At 44.0% G+C, this 14,295-nt stretch overlaps 1 protein-coding gene across 2 annotated transcripts in view; it reads left to right on the top strand.

Annotated features, from left to right (window-relative positions):
- Window positions 1-6,228: 6,228 nt before the first annotated feature.
- EIF3L (eukaryotic translation initiation factor 3 subunit L) overlaps window positions 6,229-14,295 on the top strand; it is a 27,031-nt gene continuing 18,964 nt past the window's right edge. The window contains exons 1-4 of one of the 2 annotated variants that reach the window (XM_040490876.1): window positions 6,229-6,339; window positions 6,901-6,949; window positions 7,855-8,065; window positions 12,087-12,166. In XM_040490876.1, coding sequence (XP_040346810.1) covers window positions 6,307-6,339; window positions 6,901-6,949; window positions 7,855-8,065; window positions 12,087-12,166 — 373 coding nt within the window. In that variant the 5' untranslated portion in view covers window positions 6,229-6,306. Of the gene's footprint in view, window positions 6,340-6,900; window positions 6,950-7,854; window positions 8,066-12,086; window positions 12,167-14,295 lie in introns of those variants that run through there. The other variant, XM_040490877.1, reaches the window with a different exon arrangement.

Genomic DNA, 14,295 nt, shown 5'->3' with positions numbered 1-14,295 from the left:
TAGCCCAGTGGTTGAAACCATCAACTCTGGAGCCATGAATATGTGGGGCCATGGCTTTGAACAAGTGACTTTACCTTCTGAGCCTCAGTTTCCCACCTATAAAGTGAAGGTAATAGTAGTACCTACAGCATGTGGTTATCACAAGACTAAATGATATAATGTGAGTAAAGCACAGAGCTTGGCACAGAGTTAATGCTCAAAAAAATGGTAGGTATTGCTATTATAATAAATACGGGTAGGATGCAGGCTAGGGCCATACGAATCCTGTGCAACAGTGGGCCCATCACACTGGCTTGAACTTAACCTAGGGTACTGCGAGCATTCACACTAGTCGTGTTTATTTGGTTAATCAGCAAATAAAAATACAAAACACTTGGTGGGAGACAAAGAAAAAACCTATAATGTTTGCCTTGTGGGAAAAGCTTCTACCTGGGAATCCAGGGACTTGGGCTCTAAGTCCTGTCTGGCCCAAACTCACCTTGTGATGTGGGGTTAAGTATCTCCTTTCTTTGGGCCTCAGTCTTTCCATAAGAAGGTATTGTTATAGGTCAGATACTGACACTAGCTCAGGCCAGATTCAGCAGGATTTTCCTTTCGTTCTTTCTCTCACCCTGTTGGCCTTCACAGTATCTTAGAGCCATTTGAACTGATTGCCAACATTTAAAAGTTGAAAGTTTCACATAACGTTTTTAATTTCCAGAGTTTTTAAAACCTGGGAAGATATGGGGTGCCTGGGTGGCTCAGTCGGTTAAGCCTCCAACTTTTGATCTCAACTCGGGTCTCGATTTCACAGTCATGAGTTCAAGCCCTCCTCTGTACCTGGAAATACGTCATATGGTGATTGTGTGCCTTTTCGATATCATGCTAGAGAATTGCTCGCAAACCCACAGAAGGGCCATCTGACTCTGGGGAAATTTAACCCTAACAATTGATGAGGATCCAGTGCTGTTTTCCAACTCTGTAAAGTTAGAAGTTCCCTTGGAGGAAACAGATAAGATGCAATCATTTTTGCATACCTGATGGAGAAAATAATCCCAAAGGTTACAGTTTTATTATCCTATAGGGTATGGAATATGATTGGCAATCATAATTCAGTATTCCTTGAACTCTTCTCAAACTCTTTCCAAACCAGCTCTGTCATAGTGTTGGTTCCTTCATTAACGATTAAGTAAGCTTACTCTTTATGGGTATTATAATCATTTTTTTAACAACTGATAATTTATTACAAAGTTTGGAGAATCGTATTTTTAATTTCTTAAAGGTGCTAACGTTTTGTCACCACATAAGTTCCAAAATTGGTTAGCTATTTGTTACGAATGTTACTTATAATATAAAAATCAAAAATTTTGAGGTATGAATGACCTACAGTAGAATTCCCACATATGAAGTGTACAAGGCTGATGATTTTTGACAAGTGCGTATACTCATGTAACAACCACCCCAATCAAGATAGAGATGTGACAATGATATTTTCAACAATTTGAGAATTTTTCTTTTAGGCTACAGAGAGGGGGCCCTGTGTTTTCAGAAACGTAGTTATTTATTTCTGGTGTTAAAAAAGAGACGACAGGCCCCAAAGGGAGTCACTTGTGCTAAGCCCTACGTTGGCAAACCAAGACTCAACACCCAAGCTAATTGCAGCTTCAACCCCCACTCCCTGCCCCAGGAATGTAGCCTTTCACCAGTTACCTGGTCAGGGCTAGTGAGATAATCTGCCGCTCCCCTTAACAAGGAGAACTTGCCCGAAGTGTGCATTCTTTCTTTTTTTTTAAGTTTACTTATTTATTTTGAGAGAGAGAGGGCAGGGGAGGGGCACAGAGAGAGGGAAGAGAGACAATCCCAAGCCGGCTCCACGCTGTCAGAGCAGAGCCTGATGCGGGGCTCGAACCCACAAACTGTGAGATCATGAACGGAGCTGAAGCCAAGAGTCGGATGCTCGATCGACTGAACCACCCAGGTGCCCCCAAAGTGTGCATTCTTTGCTAATGATTTCCTCTCCACCTTTTAAAACCTTTCCTTGTCTGCAGCCCAGCGAAGCTCTTTTCTATTGCTAGATGGGCTACCGCCCCATTGATGAATTGTTGAATAAAGTCAATTTGATCTTTAAGTTTACTCAGGTCAATTTTTGTTGGGAACAGTGGGCAAGAACGATTGTCTTGATGTTCATGGTGATAGAAGGGATACAACTTAACATGTCAGGAAACAGCCTGATGCTTCACTGTTTTGTTTTGTGTTGTGTTGTTCTGTCTAGCGGACTCCATGTACTAAGGAGCCTTTAGTTCTGAGAGCTACTGCTCTCCCAGGGTCCACATATCACTGCAGTAAACGTGGGTGACAGGGGCTTGTGAGACCATGCCCCGGAGAATGAAAAGGTTAGTGATCTACAGACAAATGCAGGGTTCTCGGGGAGTGGCGCTCGAAAGGAATCCTGTCGAAGAGACCAGGCCAACTGCAAAATATAAGTTATGGCTCTTCCGAGTCAGAGAATTTCCGGTGTCAAATCCCAGGCAAAAGAAGATCAAGAGAATCAGGGCAGCTTTTCAGTGGCTGAACCCTCTCGACGACTCCCCCGGGTAAAATTGTTCCAGGAGATTTGGTCTGTCCACAGTTTCTTTGGCTTTGGAGTACTGATCTTCCATTAACAGGGGAGTCTTGCAAAATCAAATACCCTGTGATCAGACATTTCATAGTCTGTAATGGGGTTCCATATTTATTTATTATTTTTTCAAAGTTGTGTTTCTAAGCCAGCTTAAGATACTGCCAGGCAATGGCCTACGTTTCAACTCAAATGCAGTTCTACAAATATGGGCTGAGAAGTGCAAGGGGGAAGGGTAAGCTAGTTATCACAATACAAGTGAGATGATAGTGGCTTGGACAAGAATGATAGAAACAAGGTGGTAAGAATTGAGAGGGAACATTTTGGAGGTAGAGCCACCAAAATGCAGATGCACTGAACGTGTGTTACAAGAGTCAAGTCAAGGGTGATTCTGAAGACTTTGGCCTCAGCATATGAACAAATTAAAGTTGCCCCTAGCCAAGATGGGAAATACTGAGGGAGGAACAAGGTTGAGGCAGAAAGTCAGAAGCTCCACTGTGACATGTTAAGATATACACTATAGAGAGAGAGATATAGATAGAGAACCCGTAGAGTGTGTGACTCTTGATTTCATGGTTGTGAGTTCAAGCCCCATACTGGGCGTGGAGCCTACTTAAGATAAACAAATAAATAATTTAAAAAATAATAGGGAATTACAAAAACAAAACTAGGTAGGAAAGAGACCTATTTTATTTTTTTAAGTTCATTTTTATTTTGAGGGAGAAAGAGAGAGCACGAGTGGGGGAGGGGAGCGAGATCATCTCAAGCAGGTTCCACACTGGGAGAGTCCCACCGGGGCTCAAACTCCAAACCCTGAGTTCATGATCTGAGCCGAAACCAAGAGTTGGATGCTCAACCCACTGAGCCACCCAGGCACCCTGAAACTATTTATTTAGAACGAGAAATCACAACACAAATTGTGCAAGAAATCATGCCATTATAGATTGCAATTTGTGACCTTAAAAACCTGACAAATGGGGGCGCCTGGGTGGAGCCTGCTTGGGATTCTCTCTCTTTGTCTGCCCCTTCTCTGCTCGCACTTTCTCTGTCTCTCTCAAAATAAATACATTTTTAAAACCTGACAAATAACACAAACATCACAAAATCCAGAAAAGAAACATATTTGTTAGTTTTCTTTTTCCTTTTTAAGCTGAATATGCTTTGATCACCTCTTTAGATAACAACAATTTTGTATGGTCACTTTCGATAATGAGAATGGAAAAATAATTTAATTTTTCCTCTAGCATGTTAGATCGAAAAATTTTTAATTACTTTTTATTTTCATTTTAAGTTCCAGTACAGTTAACATGCAGTGTTACGTTAGTTTCAGGTGTAAACATGTTTATTATTGATAATTTAGGAAAACTTCTTCCGATGCCACAATTCCTTTTCAGTCATGTCATGAACATTTTGAGAATTGTCAAAGTTGGGGGCAAGCTGTATCAAATTTTTGTCATATGAAATGTAATTTTTCAGGTAATTTCAAGCTTCCTAGTGCCCTGATTAACCTTAAATAATCCTTTCATTGAAGACACTCATCGATTACAGTGAGTGGTGGGTATATCTTACACACTGGAAGGCCAGCAAAAACTTCACACACAGAAGAGTATCACATACATATATTCTACTAAACTCAGAGATTCCCAGCTGGATTTCCTCTAGCTGAGTCCCAAACGCCACTAAATATGACACAGGGAAGTATGACACAGGAGAAATCAGATTAGACGGAGAGTTTTAAGCAATTGCTGTAAAAACAGTACTTTTGCAAATTTTACAGAAACAGGGGTGTCTAACTGGCTCAGTTGGTAGAGCACGTGGCTCTTGATCTCGGAGTTGCGAGTTCGAGCCCCACGTTGGGTGTAGAGACTACTTAAATAAATAACTTTTTTAAAAAAGAAAATCTACAGAAGCAAAGGACCATACGAGCACATTGCTGAGACCCTCCTCAAGCCACAGAAGAGTCTTGGGGAACCAAAGGTCCCTAAATTTTAAGCTTTAATTCTACTGATGTTGGCCGGCTGGGTCTGAGGACCCAGATGGGGCCCTGCGGGACCAGCCAAGAGGGTCCTTGGCTTGGGGCATGATCCAAACATGAAACCAAGAGCCAGGAGGAAACATGAAACATGAGCAAGGAGGAAATGAAAACAGTTCACTGGAAAGTGTACGAGATAGAGTATAGTAGATGGAGTATCTGGGAGACTGGAAAGGAGAGCGAGTCTCTGTTGCTTGGGGTCATCTGTTTATTATATCAGAAAAGGGCCCAGGAAAAGGATGACAAAGGCGAGTGACAGGTGAACAACAGGTGTTATTTCATAAATCACTTTAGGGAGGAGGGACTGATGCCAGCTTTGGCTAAGGTTTGTTTGAAGCTGATGTTCTGGAACATGTTTGGGATCCTCATCTGCTCAGATGTTATCAGGTGTGTGGGGGCCTAAGAAGAAACTCAGAGAATGATTAACTTTCTTGCTTTCCCCTTGGAGTGGGAACACAGCTTCTTTGGTTTATTGAGACGCAAGGTGCGATACAAACAAAAGTAAATGTGGCCTAGCAGAAAAACAGCAGAGAAGCAGTCTTTCTAAAAATGGGGTCCCTTCAGTTTCCCTGTCTCACCGTGATGGTTATCACCTCTTGGTGATAGTTCCAAGGGAAGGCAAAGCAAAAACCTGACCCAAAGAGCTGGGATGGGGCAGGGCATCGGCATTCTAAATAGGATGCTCATAGAACGGAAGGTAGAACCAGAGTGAAACTTGCACCTATCTGGGAGGACTGCATTCTGTAAGCGACACCAGGTTAAATGTGAATACGAAAAACCCGAGGTGGACTGTGCCTGGCAGGGAAAAGGCTGGAGTAGCTGTTTTAAAAGAGGAAGCAGAGGCTGGGGCCTAAGGAGGGTGAGGAACACTCCTAGTCACACAGCATATCCGCAGTTGAGCAGGGACTGGAATCCAGATTTCTGTTAGGTGTCGTGGCTGGGTAGATGACCACACTAAGGCCCTTGGCCCACATGCCGGTTTTCGCGGTTTGTTTTAGAACCCCATCTCTAACTGGAGGACTTCTTTAGGAGGAGCACCCACCCTACTTGCCGATTGGAAAAAGACCACAGCCCGAGCTTGGAAGCTGCATGGGTGGGTCGCAGGGCCGCCTCTAGGGCCCCACATCACAGTGGGCCTCCCATTGCCTGCTCCAACCTTATTGTCCAAAGTTGGCAGGCGCCTTGTGTCAATGACCTCTAGCTGCATGGGACCAAGTCTCAACTTCTAAACCAGTAAGTTTAGTCTTTCGAAGCCAAACATTTGAAAACATTCCTTGCTGCAGGCAAACTGCTTACACCTAAATCCAACATCAGGCCCCCATACCCGAACTTCCTTTCTTGCGAGAAGAAGAGAAGCTTGACAGAGGAAGCTGTCAGCCATCTTTTGTGTGGCATCATCTCTGGTTTCTCTTTGCCCATTCTTTGTCATGCCGAAGCAGTTCACCCTTTCTTCTGAATTTGCGCAAGCACTACAGACTCCCCCCTTCCTTATACAGCCTCTATTTGAAGAAGGAAGAAAAATTCAAGTGTTTGCCGCTTCCGCCCTTCTTGACGTGGCGGCACCCTGAAGACTTCCGGTTTCCCGGCAGGCCCGGTAGGGGCTGAACTTCCGGCCTCACGACGCAGGCGCGGGCCGCAGTGTTCGCTCTCTCTGGCTGTGTTCGTGAGTGCCGCAGCCATGTCTTATCCCGCTGATGATTACGAGTCCGAGGTAAGGCTGGCCCTGCGCGTGAACTGAGCTCCGCGAAGGAGGCAGAGTTCTTTGGCTGTTGGGCCCCGCGGCGAGACGGCGTCCGGGCCTCTCTGGGAGCCCTTGCGGGCCGCGACCGCCTCCGGCCTGCCTCCCTGCGGGCGCGGCCCTCATGCTGTTCCCACGGCTTGCTGCTACTCACCAGCCCCGTCTCGGCCCGCCCACTTCGCATGTCCGGTCTCCTCGTTCTCTCCCTTTGCGAGACCGGAGACGGAGGCTGCTTGTGGAATCCCATAAGGATTCTGTGTTTCTGTAACTTAGCTCTTACGGTTTGGGCTGCCCCTTGTAAAACTCCGTTGGTTCCCGCGGCCTCTTGTGCTTTGCTCTACCTTATTTGCATCCGTGACGTTGTATCGCTGTCTTGTTTATTCTCCCTTCTTTCACAAGCGTGTGAGTTTCTCCAAGGCAGGGACTGTGTTTTATCCACTTGCGTATTCTTAGTACCCTGCTTATCCTAAACATTGTCGAACAAACGTTTTGGGTTCATGAATTGGTGACCGTTTCCGTCTCTTTTCTTAATAGGCTGCTTATGATCCCTATGCTTACCCAGGCGACTATGACATGCACACAGGTGAGACCATGGACTTGTCTGGCTAGCTAGGCACTTCTAGGGTTTGGCACCTTTTTGAAGGTCTCAGAACAGCTTTGACGGGCATCTGTTAAACGCTCTTTCTTCGTGGTCCCGGTGTGAAGTCAGTTATTAGTTCTCAGAAGGAGGTGGTATAGAGCCTAATAAACCAGGTCTTTTTCATGTTCCACCTCCGAGTCTCAGAAGAGAAAGCTTACTATCCTGGATGTGGTTTCCTTGTCAGACTATTCGCTGAAGAAGAAAATCTTGTGAAAAATTAAAGAAATTCAAACCAAGCCCAAGTGAAGTATTTTTGGAAGGTTTTGGGGTTGGGGTTTCCTGAAATGTAGTGAGTTGGTTTGACTTAGTAAGTGCCGTGCATTGTTGGAGGTACTTTGTCCAAAGTGTTTCATTTAGTCCTTAAAACAGTTCTATAAAGTACCTAAATTAAAGTTGTCTCCATGTGGCAGATGAGAAAACAGAGCAGAGAAGTTTGGTAACTTGCACTGTTGTATTGGTAGAAAATGGCAGTCATTCATTCATTCATCCAAAAAATATTAAGTGCCTACTAACTTTCCCTTCCCACAGTCATCTTCTCTCTTCTAACACACATATAACCACATGGGTACACTGAGTACAAGGTTCTTGCCCTCTTAGGCTTCAGGTTCTAGTGGAGGAAAGAGATTATGAACAAACGTATAATTTTAAGTAGTGGTGCGTTTTTTGAAGAAACCGCGTACCGGGATTGAGAGTGAGTTGGGGACAGTTATATTTCTGAGTGCTTAAAAGGGAATTATACCTGATTTGTAGACTTTAGTTTAATTTAGAGGATGGTCTTGCCCTTTCGTTTTGTAATATATGTGGGTTTGAAAGCACTTGGCAAAGTATTTGTTCTGTCCAACCTTTAGGAGATCCAAAGCAGGATCTGGCTTATGAACGTCAGTATGAACAGCAGACGTATCAGGTGATCCCTGAAGTGATCAAAAACTTCATCCAGTATTTCCACAAAACCGTCTCAGATTTGATTGACCAGAAGGTGTATGAGCTGCAGGCCAGTCGCGTGTCCAGCGACGTCATTGACCAGAAGGTGTATGAGATCCAAGACATCTATGAGAACAGGTACAGACTGCTGGCTGAAATGATCCTCTTTCTAGGGGGACTGGTTTAGTGATGCAGCCCCTGAAAAGGGTGCTGTCTAATCACTTCTCTGAAAAGAGAGAGCCCGAGGGGTTTCTGTGATTCCTTGGGGGAGACATGTTACTTTGTTGGACTGTATTGCCAAAACTCATACAGGGTCTGGGGCGCCTGGGTGGCTCAGTCAGTTAAGCCTCTGACTTCAGCTCAGGTCATGATCTCACAGCTTGTGGGTTCGAGCCCCGCATCGGGCTCTGTGCTGACAGCTCAGAGCCTGGAGCCTGTTTCAGTTTCTGTGTCTCCTTCTCTCTGACCCTCCCCTGTTCATGCTCTGTCTCTCTCTGTCTCAAAAATAAATAAAAACATTAAATTAAAAAAAAAAAAAAACAAATTCATACAGGGTCTAAAATAATAACACCGTGATCAGTAATTATAGCAGCAGTTACAGTAGTATGTGCGACCAGTGTAAATCAGGCAACGTTCAGAATGCTTTTCCTGTGTTTTACTCATTACGCTTCTCAGTAACCCCATGAAGTAGGTAGTATTGTTTTCCTCATCTTACGGATGAGGGAAACAAAGAACAGAAAGGATAAGTCACATGGCTACTTGAGTTTTGAACCTGCACATTTCTGACAGCAGAGCCCAATTTTTAAATTACTTCACGACTTTTTTTCCTAATGTGTATTTACCGAGAGAGTGAGAGTGCACGTGTGCAACACGCAAGCTTGGGAGGGAGATAGAGAATCCCAGGCAGGCTCTGCACTGTTGTGAAGCCTGACATGGGGCTCTGTCTCACGAATTGAGAGATCGTGACCTGAGCGGAAATCATGAATTGGACACTCACCCAGCTGAGCCCCCCAAGATGCCCCACATTACTGCACAACTTAATGCATAACAGGGTGAGCCACGCTTTGACTGGTTTTCAGGGGATTGCCCTTGTGTAATTGGCATTAGAGATGAGACAGGTCAGTTAGGGTCAGGATAGTCAGGAATGACTTCACCAAGGAAGCAGAATTTAAACCATTACTGAGAGGAGGGGTGGACAAAACTAATAGCCAGAGGCTTATTGGATCAGTGAATAGAATTAATCCCTGAACTGTTTTTTCCTTCCTCCTCACATCTTCCTAGTTAAAAGTGTGTAGCTCGGTGCTGTCCCATAGAAATAATAACGCTAGCCACATGTGTAACAGTTTTTTTCATCAGCTATATTTAAAAAATATAAAAAGAGGGGCATCGGGCTGGCTCAGTTGGTGGAGCTTATGACTCTTGGTCTCAGGGTTATGAGCTTGAGCCCCACGTTGGGTGTAGAGATCACTTAAAAATAAAACTTTAGAGGCACCTGGGTGGCTCAGTCAGTTAAGTGTCTGACTTCGGCTCAGGTCGTGATTTCATGGTTTGTGGGTTCGAGCCCCGCGTTGGGCTGCGTGCTGACAGCTCAGAGCCTGGAGCCTGCTTTGGAATCTGTGTCTCCCTCCCTCCCTCTCTCTCTCTCTCTCTCTCTCTCTCTCTCTCTCTTTCGTCTCTCGTCTCTCGTCTCTCGTCTCTCAAAATGAATAAAAATATATAAAAATAATAATAATAAATAAGACTTAAAAAATAAGTAAAAAGATGGGGAATTAATTTTAATAATTTATTTCAACATCTAAAATATTACCACTTATAATCAGAATTAAATAATTCTGATTATAAATAAATTCTGATAATAAAATTATAAATTCTGATAATAAATAAAATAATCAGAATTAATGAGTTATTTTAGTTTTTTTAGTATTACGCATTCTAAATCCTATATTTTGTATTTATAGCACAACTCAATTTGTATATGTTGGAAATACTTGATCTCTATTTAACTTTTCTTTTTTTAATGTTTATTTTTGAGAGAGACCAGGTATGAGTTGGGGAGGAGCAGAGGGAGAGGGAGACACAGAAACTGAAATAGGCTCCAGGCTCTGAGCTGTCAGCACAGAGCCCGACACAGGGCTCGAACTCACAGACCGCGAGATCATGACCTGAGCCGAAGTTGGATGTTTAACTGAGCCACCCAGGTTTCCTTCTATTTAGATTTCATAACATTTACAGTTGAAAAATCAGATTCACATACTTAAATAATTCTAAATACACTTGAAAGTTTTCCAGAAACTGAGTTAAATATTGGTTTTTTAATTTTTTTTTAATTTAAAAAAAAAATTTTTTTTTAACATTTATTTATTTTTGAGACAGAGAGAGAGCATGAATAGGGGAGGGTCAGAGAAAGAGGGAGACACAGAATCTGAAACAGGCTCCAGGCTCTGAGCTGTCAGCCCAGAGCCCGACGCAGGTCATGAACCCACGGACCGTGAGATCGTGACCTGAGCGAAGTCGGACGCTTAACCGACTGAGCCACCCAGGCGCCCCAAATATTGGTTTTTTTAATTGAAATTAAAATTCGACATTCTTTTTAAAAAAATTTTTTTTTTTCAACGTTTATTTATTTTTGGGACAGAGAGAGACAGAGCATGAACGGGGGAGGGGCAGAGAGAGAGGGAGACACAGAATCAGAAACAGGCTCCAGGCTCCGAGCCATCAGCCCAGAGCCTGACGCGGGGCTCGAACTCACGGACCGCGAGATCGTGACCTGGCTGAAGTCGGACGCTTAACCGACTGCGCCACCCAGGCGCCCCTCAACATTCATTTCTTTAGCACAGTAATCACATGTGACAAACAGTTGGAGCCAAGCATGTGGTACACGTTTCCATAGGAGAATGTGTGGTGAGGAGAACATCTGGCGCCTTGGAAAGTTTGTTCTTCTGCAGATGAGTGGGCAAAGGGAGGAAATGGTAAAGGAGACAGGGCAGAAAGAAAATCTAGATAGTCTAGGTGTAGAGAGTAGTGTCAGGAAAATAGGTAGTAAGTCAGCAGAGAGAAGTGGCACAGGAAACCAGAGAGAAGAGACTTTGAAGAAGGGAAGGGTCAACAAACGTTAAGTGTTCTGGTGAGATTGAGTCAAGGAAGGAGCCGGTTGATTTTGGCAATTGAGAAGTCCTGTGATCACCAGCAAGGTCCGTTTCAGTGGAGTGGTGGAGGCAGGAGCCAGATGGCAGAGGGTGAGAAATGGAGGATGACAAAGGAGAGGTAGCAAGTGTAGAGGACACAAAGTGTTGTTGAGATGCTTTGTGTTTTGTCGCATGTCTTGAAGCAGGAACTTGAGCATATTTCTGTGCTCAACTGAAAGATCTGGAGAAGAGAGAGAGGTGGGAGTTGAGGAGAGTGGGAGAAAGTGGAAGTAGCTCCTAAGGGGATCAGGAGGGAAATTGAATGGAAACCTCTTGTAGGGCTGTGAAGCATCGTGGGCAGCGGTGTTTGGGTGGGATGCTGCAGGTCTGTGATGGCATCAGACCACAACAAACAGACAGATTTGCTTCCAAGTTTGGAAAGGAGGAGGAGACACGGCGCTCCAGGAGAGTAGGAAAAATATTGCTAAGGGAGAAGGGTGGGAGTATCTAAAACAGGTATCAGATCAGGGAACAGCAAGCTGTTAAGTATGACTGGAGTTCATGACACGGAGGCCGGAAATGATCCTGAAGAGCACGGTGGTTGCCTAACTGATAATTTTTTTTAGTGTTTATTTCTGAAAGAGAGACAGAGCGTGAGTGGGGAAGGGGCAGAGAGGGAGGGAGACACAGAATCTGAAGCAGGCTTCAGGCTCTGAGCTGTCAGCGCAGAACCCAGTGCGGGACTCAAACGTGTGTACTGTGAGATTGTGACCTGATCCAAAGTTGGAGCCCCACTGACTGAGCCACCCAGCTGCCCCATAAGTGATAAAAAGGAGTGTTTGCCGTATTGAGAAAAGTTGAGGTGCAGAGTTGGGTATAGGAAAGTTGTAGACGTGGAGGGCTTTGGCCCTGGCTTCGTTTCTGTGACGCCTTCCCCTTTGTGAGCCTGGGTCCTTATCTGTAAAATGTGAAGGTTTCTTCTTCTCAGGTCCTTCCTGTTTTGGACTTGTAGAATTTTTGTGCTTGGTTTTCAGCTGGACCAAGTTGACTGAAAGATTCTTCAAGAATACACCCTGGCCTGAGGCTGAAGCCATTGCTCCACAGGTTGGAAACGGTAGGTATGAGCTCTTTGTGTTCTGCGTGCCGGGTGGGATCCTGCGACTCAGGGGTCACTAGGAGGCTCAAATGATCTGTGCCTTTCACTCACTGTTTTGTTTCCCCAGGACTTCGTACACCTTAGACCCTTAGTAAAGAACTTGTTGAATGAAGTCTGAATAAACAAAGAGGGGACAGAGACCTCTCAAATGTGGTGAAGCTGAAATTGAGATCTTCATCCTGACTTGTTTCCATTTCCCTCTGTAATTTTGGAGGTCATTATAGTCGCTTGGGAATGGGCTCTCTGGCAGCTTCCTTCCACCTTTCACTTTATGATGGTTTTTTTATATATGGTGTGATGTAGGAAGATCCATCTCCACATTTCTACATGTGGATAACTAGCTGTCCTAGCAACAGTTTTCGAAAAGACTGTTTTTCCATTAAGTTGTCTTGGCACCTTTGTTGAAATTGGTTATCATGTAAATGTAAGGGTTTATGTCTGGACTCTCAGGCTTTTTGTTTTTTTTTAATGTTTTATTTTTTGAGAGAGCGAGTGAGCACGAGCAGGGAAGGGACAGAGAGAGAGGGGGAGAGAGAGAGAGAATGAATCTGAAACAGGCTCCAGTCTCTTAAGCTGTCAGCATAGAGCCTGATGTGGGGCTAGAACCCATGAACTGAGCCGAAGTTGGATGCTTAACCCACTGAGCCACCCAGGTGCCCTTCTCAGCCTTTTTTTTTTTTTTTTTTTTTTTTTTTTTGCTTTATTTATTTTGAGGGTTGGGGGAGGGAATCCCAAGCAGGCTCCACACTGTCAGTGCAGAGCCCGACGCGGGGCTCGAATTCATGAACCGTGAGATCATGACCTGAGCCGAAATCAGGAGTTGGACACTTAACCGACTGAGCCACCCCGGCGCCCCTAGACTCTCATTTTAACTCCGTTGATCTCTATGTCTTTCCTTATGCTTGGGCCACACTGTCTTGATTATTGTAGCTTTGTGGTAAGTTTTGAAACCAGAAGTGTAAGTCCTTCAACTACGTTCTTTTTCAAGATTGTTTTGGTTCTTCTGAGTCCCTTGGATTTCCATATGAGTTTTAGGATCAGCCGGTCAGTTTTCACAAAAAGCCAGCTGGGATTTTGATAAGGATGGTGTTGACTCTGAAAATAGAATTAGGGGTATGTTGCTTTTGTATTTAAGTCTTCTAATTTATGGGCATGTAGTGTCTTTTCATTTACTTAGCTCTGTTTAGAAGTCGCTCTCGGAGAGTTTACTTTCTGTGGTGCTCAGACCTTTTTCTTTGTTTAATATATTGCCTATAAGAATGTAACATTGTGTGTATTAACTACAAAGTCCTGTAATACAGTTGACCCTTGAACAACATGGGTTTGTACTAGGTGAGTCTGCTTATACATGGATTATTTTTGCTCCCATACAGTACTGTAAATGTATTTCCTCTTATAATTTTCTTGATGTTTTCTCCTCTACAGCTTACTTTATTATAAGAATACAGGATCTAATACACATAGCATACAAAATATGTGTTAATTGACAGTTTGTGTTATTGGTAAGGCTCCCAGTCAGCAGTAGGTTATTAAGGTTCAACAGTCAAATATCTGAGGAGTCAGAAGTTATTTGTGTGGGCTTTTGACTGTGCAGGGGGCGGTTCTTGCCCCTAACCCCTACAGTGTTCAACGGTCAGCTGTGTATAATTTTATAGGAAAGTAATCACAGGACCTAATAGTGAAAAAAGAGATTTGGTATAAAAATCACCCCCCTCCCCTTCCATCCTCAAGTCTTCAGTTTCTCTAGAGCCGTCTAGTGCTACCACTTTCTTTTCTTATCCTTCCCATGATGGTCTATGCATACATAAGCAAATAGGAATACCTCTTTTGTTTCTTTTTTACATAGACTGAATGCCATTTCTTTCCCTTGAAAAAAATTAAAAAAAAAATTTTTTTTAACGTTTATTTATTTTTGAGACAGAGAGAGACAGAGCATGGATGGGGGAGGGTCAGAGAGAGGGAGACACAGAATCTGAAACAGGCTCCAGGCTTCGAGCTGTCAGCACAGAGCCTGACGTGGGGCTCGAACTCACAGATCGTGAGATCATGACCTGAGCCGAAGTCGGCTGCTTAACTGACTGAGCCAC

Source organism: Herpailurus yagouaroundi, unplaced genomic scaffold (genome assembly GCF_014898765.1).
Source record: "Herpailurus yagouaroundi ecotype Mexico unplaced genomic scaffold, PumYag 182, whole genome shotgun sequence".
NCBI lineage: Eukaryota > Metazoa > Chordata > Mammalia > Carnivora > Felidae > Herpailurus > Herpailurus yagouaroundi.
Note: the sequence above shows the minus strand (reverse complement) of the source record. Positions and strands in the feature narration are given on the sequence as shown.